General features: G+C 49.7%; 1 protein-coding gene across 1 annotated transcript in view; it reads left to right on the forward strand.

Moving 5' to 3' along the window:
* Positions 1-10,702, forward strand: part of bin3 (bridging integrator 3) — a 43,414-nt gene that overhangs the window by 10,442 nt on the left and 22,270 nt on the right. Inside the window, exons 4-6 of the mRNA XM_084456939.1 lie at positions 1,434-1,495; positions 5,921-6,057; positions 10,368-10,408. Coding sequence (XP_084313065.1) covers positions 1,434-1,495; positions 5,921-6,057; positions 10,368-10,408 — 240 coding nt within the window. The remainder of the gene's footprint in view (positions 1-1,433; positions 1,496-5,920; positions 6,058-10,367; positions 10,409-10,702) is intronic.

Genomic DNA, 10,702 nt, shown 5'->3' on the forward strand with positions numbered 1-10,702 from the left:
ACCGACCCCACTCATCTAACCCGTACAGTAGTGGGTGAGACCGTAAGAAAGGAGAGAATCCCTCGGAGCCCTTACCCAGGGGCCCCAGATGGTTGGCACATCCCGGGCCCCTCCCCAGCTGGGTGTCGGGGGTCAAAGGGACTCCCAGAGGGGCCGGAGCTCCGAACAGGAGCAGCCTGTTACACTTGTAGGTTTCGTTGTGTAGGAGGACCCTTTGACAGAGTCATACACCTTATGGACGAGTATAAGCAGGAAGCGTGTACACTAGAGACGTCTCCCCATCCCTATTGATCCGTATCAGCTCTTTCTAGTGAAAACCATCAGCAGTTGTTGAATCACAACACATTCCCTTCAGTAGGAAGGACTCAGTCTTCTGTCCGCATCGCCACGGCCCTTTAAAGGACCTCACTTGTCCGTTTTCGGCGAATTAACATAATGTCATGCAGTCTGGGGAGACGGACTGTAATGCGCAGCCAGAGCGGCGGTACCTGAGATCAGTCCTCCTGGTGACTCCTCCTCACGCGGCCGTACCGGCGGCAGATGGCGGGGAGGGCTGGGCGCCGCCGGCGGAGGAGGGGGCAACCTGCAGGGGCAGCGAGGAGCGAGGAGCAGCTGCTACCGCCCGGCCCCCATTAGCGCCTGGTGGAAACGGACCCCTGGCTCACCTGGCGCGCGCCCATACGACCCCCCCCCCCTCACGCCTCACACCCCCCTGCTCGCGCAGATTGAGGAGGATGGAAATGGGACTACCCCTCCCCCCTCTCCCCTCTCCCTCCCTCAATCAAAACCTGGGAGCGGGTATGACAGCAGTCTCATGGGTTTTGCTAAACAGCTCCTAGTTTGCCTTAATTGATGTAATGAACAGCACACGTTTCAGACTCCCATGGTCGGGTAATTGCCATTTTTAACACCCCATAATTTGTTTGAATGCGGAGGTATGATTGAAGACGTTAATGCCTTTATGCCGAAATTGAGTTGTCAGTAACAAGAATGAATCCCAGTGTTTTTAATTAGCAAAGGCATGTCATAATAGTGTATTTTGCATTGGATTACAATGGAATGGGTAATCCCATTGACAAGCCTAGTTTCTTGTGTGTTTTGTTGGTGTTTATGTGCCGCGTGGGTAGGAGGGAGATATCTCCGCACGTCTGTCAATGAAGGCTGGAGAGATTAAAGGGTTTTGATCAGGCCGGACACACTGGACCCATTTTCCGTCCTCTCTTTTTCCCCTCTCTCTCTCTCCCACTCTGTTTTGGACCGCTGGGATCCAAGTCAGACGGTGGTGTTCTCTCTTTGCTGGTCTCACCTCAGACCGCCGGTCTCGCTCTGATATCTCCTAGCATCATACTGTGTGTGGTATCACTGTGTAATCACTGCTTCTATAGTGCTCTGTGCTTTCTATTACTGATATATTCTCTTCGCAATCCTCCCAGGCTGGAAGACCAGACAAAGAAACTTCACAAAGACATGAAGAAAAGCACCGAGGCGGATATAGGTGTGTTCCTGGCTCGGTGTTGCACAGTGCGGTGACAGATCTCCCACTTGGGGCTCTTTGTTCTCGTTGTATCTCCACGATCATGTTGTCATCCAATCAGTCAATTTCACTGTAACTGCTGACAATTTAATTGCCGTTGCCAGTCCAGTATGTCTTAGCACATCCCTTTTCTGTGTGATGTGTCATTTAGAATACTACTCAAAGATCAGCTATATCGTCCTATCATAAACTAGATTACCACGACTCACGCCGACTCGTACTTAAACAACGCGCTTTGTACTCTGCCTATTTACTTTAATAGAAAACAACGTTTTTCATTGGATCTGTTGGAGTCGGAGCTGTGTGTGTTTAGGAAGCGCGGCAGACGCCCCCAGTGGATGGGTTAGCTAGTCTGAGGGGGGGGGGAGGAAACTCAAAATCAAACTCTCTGTATATATCTCTCTTTCTGCCTCTCTCTCTCTGTATCTCTCTCTCTCTGTATCTCTCTCTCTGTATCTCTCTCTCTCTCTCTCTCTTTGTATCTCTATCTCTATCTCTCTCTCTCTCTCTGTATCTCTCTCTCTATCTCTCTCTCTCTCTGTATCTCTCTCTCTCTCTCTGGGGGGGGGGGGGGGGGGGGGGGGGGGGAGAGAGTAAGAAGCCTCTTCACTTCCTCTGCTTTGTGTTCTTGAATATGGATTCCTCATCAGAGTATCAGAGCTGTCAACCTCTCATTATAATTCATGGATTCCATCTGTTGCACAGGTCCTTTCACCAACAGCCACCGAGCAAAAGCGTGGACCGACGCAATGTTAGAACAGCATGCTCAACACTGCCTCCCCTAGCACCAGCAAGCAGCTATGCAGCCTGGGAGATCCAGGCGGTGTCTATCGAACCGGCCGTCTATTCACTTCTTAATCCGTTTTATATACATATGTACATATGTTAAAACATACAAACCCCTTGCTTATTATTTGGAATAATTCTCACAACCACAAAATCGTCCTGTTGGCGGCCGTGTCAGACAGGGTCAGGACAAACATTTTAATGGCGTCTAAGGAGAAAACCAGGACCCACCACGAGAGTAGGACTTATTGGCTGACGATGGATCTGTGTGAATTTGACCTGGCTAGATTTGGAGGTGTTGTTTCTGTGGGTCCCCAGTGCGGATCGTGTATTTTGACTGGGATGCTGTGATCCGACATGCGCTCTTTGTCTCAGATAAAGAGGCAGGAGTGTAGATTAACAGTAATTGGCGCTGGCAGTGTAGAAATATTTGCACAGATTCCCAGCGCTTTAGTGAATATTCTTCACAGTAGGCGACCCCAACCACCCCCTCGAATCTCTCCAACTGGAGCTGCTGCTGATGGATATTCTACATTCTTTCTTTTCACTTCTGTGATAAAAGCTCACTTCTGGCCTCCCCCTCCCAACATGCCTGGCCCAAAAGAGGCCGCTAGTTCTTAATACCCTAGGGCTAGAGGCCACTGTTATTAATACACTAGGGCTAGAGGCCACTGTTATTAATACACTAGGGCTTGAGGCTGCTAGTTATTAATACACTAGGGCTAGAGGCCACTGCTATTAATACACTAGGGCTAGAGGCCACTAGTTATTAATACACTAGGGTTAGAGGCCACTGTTATTAATACACTAGGACTAGAGGCCACTGTTATTAATACACTAGGGCTAGAGGCCGCTAGTTATTAATACCCTAGGGCTAGAGGCCACTGTTATTAATACACTAGGGCTAGAGGCCACTGTTATTAATACCCTAGGACTAGAGGCCACTGTTATTAATACACTAGGGCTAGAGGCCGCTAGTTATTAATACCCTAGGGCTAGAGGCCACTGTTATTAATACACTAGGGCTAGAGGCCACTGTTATTAATACACTAGGACTAGAGGCCACTGTTATTAATACACTAGGGCTAGAGGCCACTGTTATTAATACACTAGGGCTAGAGGCCACTGTTATTAATACACTAGGGTTAGAGGCCACTGTTATTAATACACTAGGGCTAGAGGCCGCTGTTATTAATACACTAGGGCTAGAGGCCACTGTTATTAATACACTAGGGCTAGAGGCCGCTAGTTATTAATACACTAGGGCTAGAGGCCACTGTTATTAATACACTAGGGCTAGAGGCCACTGTTATTAATACACTAGGGCTAGAGGCCACTGTTATTAATACACTAGGGCTGGAAATCTCTAGGTACCTCACAATTCGGTTTCGATTCAGAGGGATACGATGCAATTATAAAACTGCTTTTACATAACATTTTTATGTAGACAAATGCAAAAAAACAAAAAACAACCTCTAAACAAGGCTAGTGAGCCGATACCAACATTATGGCTCATCTGCCTTCTTAGAGGTGGGAGACAAATCTCAGACAGAGATAAACATAACATTCATATCTTTTTATTATTATTATTTATTATGATGAATTCATAATCAATCATTTGTAGGCAGCAATACATTTATTCTACACCTTGTTGTTTTTTATTTTATTTTTATGTAATGATTCTTCTACATAAAAATGTTCTAACACCTTTAAAACTATTTGTAATGATCCATAAACAGATGAATCGACCTCCATTGGAAGGTTACATTTGCCAACATACAGTAACGTTATTTCCCAGCATGCCAAGCACCGTCACGTAGCTAGCTACAGTGACTAGGATAGCCTATTTCACTTCATCGTCTACATTACTAACTAGCTAGCTACAGTGACTAGGATAGCCTATTTCATTTCATCTTCTACATTACTAACTAGCTAGCTACAGTGACTAGGATAGCCTATTTCATTTCATCTTCTACATTACTAACTAGCTAGCTACAGTGACTAGGATAGCCTATTTCATTTCATCTTCTACATTACTAACTAGCTAGCTACAGTGACTAGGATAGCCCATTTCACCTCATCTTCTACATTACTAACTAGCTAGCTACCGTGACTAGGATAGCCCATTTCACTTCATCTTCTACATTACTAACTAGCTAGCTACAGTGACTAGGATAGACCATTTCATTTCATCTTCTACATTACTAACTAGCTAGCTACAGTGACTAGGATAGCCCATTTCATTTCATCTTCTACATTACTAACTAGCTAGCTACAGTGACTAGGATAGCCTATTTCACCTCATCTTCTACATTACTAACTAGCTAGCTACCGTGACTAGGATAGCCCATTTCATTTCATCTTCTACATTACTAACTAGCTAGCTACAGTGACTAGGATAGCCCATTCCACTTCATCTTCTACATTACTAACTAGCTAGCTACAGTGACTAGGATAGTCTATTTCACTTCTTCTTCTACATTACTAACTAGCTAGCTAGCCGTTTCTGACCTCTGACCTCTGATATTCCCCAGTCTGTTATCACAGCCAGCAGTGAGTGACAGAAGCACGTTTACCACATAGCAGCTTTTCCATTACTGGTGGGCTGGTCAGCTGGCTGTGATTGGCTTAGACCAATAGGACGTTTTGTCCAATCAATGACTTCTTCAGCAAAAAGTGGCGACGGGTCTATCTGCCTACTCGCAGACCACACCCCCCCCCCTTCACTACACGACCCCGCCGCCATGCAAACGTTTGTTTAGCTCCGCCCTCTGCTGGTGACACCAGTGCACGTGCACTGGCATGGAAGTGTTTTAGTCTCCTTCCTCCCTTCTCTATTGGCCCTGAGTCAGTTACCCTCTCTCCTCTGCTCCCTAGTCCCTTTCTCCTCTGCTCCCTTGTCCCTCTCTCCTCTGCTCCCTTGTCCCTCTCTCCTCTGCTCCCTAGTCCCTTACTCCTCTGCTCCCTAGTCCCTTTCTCTGCTCCCTAGTCCCTTTCTCCTCTGCTCCCTAGTACCTTTCTCTGCTCCCTAGTCCCTCTCTCCTCTGCTCCCTAGTCCCTTTCTCCTCTGCTCCCTAGTCCCTCTCTCCTCTGCTCCCTAGTCCCTTTCTCCTCTGCTCCCTAGTCCCTTTCTCCTCTGCTCCCTAGTCCCTTTCTCCTCTGCTCCCTAGTCCCTCTCTCCTCTGCTCCCTAGTCCCTTTCTCCTCTGCTCCCTAGTCCCTTTCTCTGCTCCCTAGTCCCTTTCTCCTCTGCTCCCTAGTCCCTTACTCCTCTGCTCCCTAGTCCCTCTCTCCTCTGCTCCCTAGTCCCTTTCTCTGCTCCCTAGTCCCTTTCTCCTCTGCTCCCTAGTCCCTCTGCTCCCTAGTCCCTTTCTCCTCTCCCAGCCCAGTGTTTACCATGATATTAATAATGTCCTCTGTGTGTGTGTGTGTGTGTGTGTGTGTGTGTGTGTGTGTGTGTGTGTGTGTGTGTGTGTGTGTGTGTGTGTGTGTGTGTGTGTGTGTGTGTGTGTGTGTGTGTGTGTGTGTGTGTGTGTGTGCGTGCGTGCGTGCGTGTGTGTGTGTGTATGTATATGTGTGTGTGTGTGTGTGTGTGACGCAGCCATGTCCAAGGCAGCGGTGAAGATCTCGGGAGACCTGTTGAGTAACCCGTTGTGTGAGCAGGACCCGGCCTTCCTGGAGTCCATGACCGCCCTGGACACCGCCATGCGCAGGATGGACGCATTCAACCAGGAGAAGGTCTCTCAGCGTCTCTCCTTTCTCTCTCTCTCTCTCTGTCTCTGTCTTTCTGTCTTTCTATCGATCTATCTCTCTATCTATCTATTTCTATCTCTCTCTTTGTCTCTCTCTCTCTCTCTCTCTCTCTGTGTCTCTCTCTCTCTGTCACTCTCTCTCTATATCTCTCTCTCTCTCTATCTCTGTGTCTCTCTCTCTCTCTCTCTATCTCTTTCTCTCTCTATCTCTCTATCTCTCTCTCTCTCTCTCTGTGTATCTCTCTCTCTCTGTATCTCTCTATCTCTCTCTCTCTCTCTCCCTGTGTATCTCTCTCTCTCTCTCTGTATCTCTCTATCTCTCTCTCTCTCTCTCTGTGTATCTCTCTCTCTCTCTGTATCTCTCTCTCTCTCTCTCTCTATGTATCTCTCTCTGTATCTCTCTCTGTATCTCTCTCTGTATCTCTCTCTCTCTCTCTCTCTCTCTCTCTCTCTCTCTCTCTCTCTCTCTGCATATCTCCCCCAGCTCTACACACAGTCTTTATATTCAGCATCCTACCAGGCACATTGTGTGTGCTTCACATATTGTACTCAAGGCCAAAAACACTTAAACCAAAAAAGGTTTTCTTTCTGTCAATATCGCATAACCTATGAACCGTAAATAACTGTTTTCTTCTCTTTCCTTTTGAAAGTATCTCCACCATACTGGTCTGTTAGCTGCTCATAACCTGTATCATAGAAGAGCTTCACTGGAGAATGACACTGCGTGTTTTGATGGCTTCTGTTCTTCCCCATCATCCTCCATTTTCCTCCTCGGAGGACAGCTACTCCTCATCTTTATGGCTCCTTTCATATTATTTGTCTTCCCCACTTCAGTATTTGATGAAAGCATCGCTGCAGGTAATTGCAAAGCGGAGTGATGTGGCGCGTGTGCGCGTCCTCCGGGAGAGATGTGTCTCGTGAAGACAGGGAGGAAGACAGAGAGACACGCAGGAGAGACCACACTCGTCCTCAACCGTGAACAGAATGTGTACAGTACAGGCCTGACTTGACGGACGAGAGTCCTTCTCTCTCTGAACGCGTGTTTAAAGTTGCACTGAAACGGACGTTTGAGATCATCTAACTTCCGTAGTTTGATGTATTTCCGACGCAAACGAGCTATGAGGGTGGGACATATGTTTAGAGGAATTTGATTGGAACATTGACAAGTGGACGGGTTTTAAGAACTTTAGACAGATTCGATAGAAGGATAGCGTTGATTGACGGGTGGATGTCGTGAGATTTTTGTCTCAAAATCTAAGGTACCTGTTGTCGTCATTGCACGTGACCTACCGTTTTCCAGGAAGTAAGAAATTATATACCTTGATATAAGATTACAACAAAAGTAGAATTTTGTACATTTTTTGGCATACATCGTTGAATAGGTGAACACTATGACCAATTATGGGAACCAAAATGGGACAGAATGCTTTTTTCATTTCAGTGCGACTTTAAGACTGTGAACTCTCATTCCAACCTTCCTCCAGACTGTCTGGGCTCCGGTCTCATCAACTTTTACAGCTGCCCTTCTGAGTGACTGGACTGGAGTTGAGTGTGGTCGGACTACGCTTGTGGCTTTGAAGCCTCGGCCCGCTGCGAGTCTGTTCCAGAGAGCTCTGGCTTGGTCGACTGCCAAGTAGAACACTTCTGCCATTTTGACTCTCCTGGAACGACCGTATGTTACGTTCCCTCTTTTGCAGTCGGAACATTTACACACATTTTTACTGCTTCCGATCCGTAAAGCCTAGAGTCCTTTCAGAGGAAGGAACCTAGCCAGTAGGCCCTATCTCATAGATTCATCATACATTTTCTCCCAGTGTTTATTTTCGCTTGTCCATTTTGCCCATCTCTCTCTGCTCTCCTGTGAGCCCCCCCCCTCCGGCGATGATCCTAACCCCCATAACCTCCGCCTCAGCCAAACCTGGGAGGCCATCTTTACTCCAGAGACGCCTTCTTCTCCGGATGGACCCTACTTGAGCTTTTACAATCCTCTGCATCCTCTTTAGCTCACTGCACGTCGTCCGGTCAGGTAGCTACAGTGAGATGTCGATTTGTTATTGTATTTTTTTACATCACCGGCGTTACATGGGTCAAGTAAGGAAAGGTGCAGGCTTCCGGTCCAGTGTGTGGGAGGGGAGGCGTTGGCCGGCTACGTCCGTAGGGTGTAATCTTCCTCCTGCTAGGCTGTAGTCTGCTGGACGAGGCGCCGGTCAGGCAGCGTGGATCCCAGTGCACCTTCTCCACTTCTGGAGGCTAATGAACTCATCACATCCCCAATGCTCTCGCTCGCCAGACCGTGGCTTACAGAGTGGACTCGGGATGTTCAGTCCTCACGTTAGCGTCGTATTATCTGCTATCGCGAGGTCATCTTTCGGTCGCAACCTGAACATTTCGTGTTTCCGATCGGTGTTTCCTGTGGATGAGTGTTCAGGCTTGGCCGTCGGTAAACTCAACGCCAAAAAGAACAGCGCTGTACTGAGCACAGCTCTGTGAAAAATCACCTCAGGATTCCTGACTAGCCGAAGCCCCGCGCGGATCTCTCTCTCTACCGTCCTATTCCTGCTCTCCCTCCGAGCCGGCCGGCGATTCTGACGGCGCCGGCAACCACTCGGCGCCGCTCTTAAAGCGGAACCAGACACGAAAGCGAACCGCCCTTTCGCTCTCCTCGGCGTGGAGACGAGGCGCCGCGCCCCGGGGCACGGGCGCCAGCGAGACGGCGAAGGGGAGGAGACAGTGCAGGGATAATGAAGGCAGCAGCGGCCCAGGCCTGTGTGTTTATTTCTGGGGCTGAAGGGTTATCGCACCCCCCCCCCCCCCCCCCCGCCCCCCCCGGCGCACCGAAGCCCGGGCCCGAGCCAAGATGGCGGCGGAGTGGTAGAGGAGGCTCTTGTTCGGAGGGGTATTGATTTCCTCTGCGATCTGCGTGTATTTTTGGGAGGCTTGTGTGCCGGGCTGGCCTCTGCCCCGTGACTCACTGATGGAGGCTGCTGCTGCAGCGAGGGCCTCGGGCTCCGCAGGGGCCTCCCAGGAATACCGCTGCGCCCCCCCCCCCCCCCCTCTGTGGGAAGGGGCAGAGGCTAGAGGGCACCAGCGTGCTTAAGCAAATCTGCTGCCGATGTTCCCCCTGCTCCCTGTTCGCTCTCCCCTCAGCAGCAGCAGCGAGGCTTGACTCGGGGAGGGGGGGGCAGCGGGGAGGGGGGGGGGCGGGGAGGGCGGGGAGGGGGGGGGATGTTAAACAGGGAACGCTGAATTCCCATGTACTTATTTGTTATTGGTTCATGTTTTCCCTCAAACCACATCCATCCCCATTATGAGCCTGCAAAGATGCCTTTGTGAGGCCGTGCGTCTGCGTGCGTGCGCGCGCTCAACATCCCAGGGATTTTCTCGGCGTAGATTCCTTCGCCGCACCTATCTGTTTCCGTCGCGTTCTCCCCCGTGCGATTGACGATCTTTCCGATAATTAGCGAGCGCGTGATTAGCGGCGCCAAGGTTCACGGTTCGCGGCTTTGTTGCCTTTTTATTCTTCCTCGGTTTCCTAAAGCTCTTTACTCGAGTCGTTTGCCAGGTTGACTTGGCAATCTGTCACCTATATAGATCGTCGTCTGGAATCTGCAATGTAAATGGCGCCGGAAACTTTATTAATTGTGCGGCAACTTCTGTCGAAGAGACTTTGGTGCCGGGGCTGGAGGCCTCAAGATGAGATGTTCGTTTACTTCCATTTAACCAACCCCTCCCCTCCCCTCCCTCCCTCCCTCCCTCCCCTGTCGGCTCAGGCAACCAGAAGGAGAACGCAGGAAAATATAAACTGTTATTGTTAAAATGTTTGTTTGCAGAGAACTTTCATCTTGTAAGGCAGCCCACCCCTCCACAGGATTTGAGATCAGCGGAGCTTTGCTTTCATGTCTGTCCCTCGACGGCTCCATCCCTCTCTATCGTGAGCCATGAATATTCAGCCGTTCCTCCTCGGGCCTCGTGTACAATAAAAGAGTCAACGTCACAAAAGTTTTCTTTGCTATCCCTCCTCACCCCCCACCCTCTCCTCACCCCCCACCCTCTCCTCTCCCCCCCCCCTCGTCTTGAGAGCGTTGTCTCTCACGCACGCTCGTTGATCGCTCGTGCGGAGGTTTTGTCGCACCGTTAACGACTGGGACTTGGGAGACATTTTGTTCGGCTGGAATACTCGATCGATTTGATAACGCGTTCGTAAAACCGGTCGCTGCAAAAATGATTTAAAAGTGATTTATTTGTGTTTTGTATTTTTTCTTCTAATCACAACAACCCATGTTTGTTTCTCCGCAGGTGAACCAGATCCAGAAGACGGTCATCGATCCTCTGAAGAAGTAAGTTTCTGTTCTCCGTCCCGGCGTGGTACTCATCCTCTCCGCCCCCCCCCCCCACAGTGGACTCTGCCCCCCCCCCCCCCCACACACCGGCCCGGTGACCTCTCACCCCGGGCACAGCGGCAGAGCCGGCCTCACCGGTGTGACCTTTCACCCCGGCTGGTCGTAAAGCGGCACAGGGCAGAGCAGAGAGGGAGGCTGGACCGGGGATTGAGCTCTGCTGCTGTGGCGTGTGTGTGTGTGTGTGTGTGTGTGTGTGTGTGTGTTGCTTGCGTGTGTGTGTGTGTGTGTGTG

Source organism: Borostomias antarcticus (genome assembly GCF_949987555.1).
Source record: "Borostomias antarcticus genome assembly, chromosome: 23".
In the NCBI taxonomy this organism is placed as follows: Eukaryota; Metazoa; Chordata; class Actinopteri; order Stomiiformes; family Stomiidae; genus Borostomias; species Borostomias antarcticus.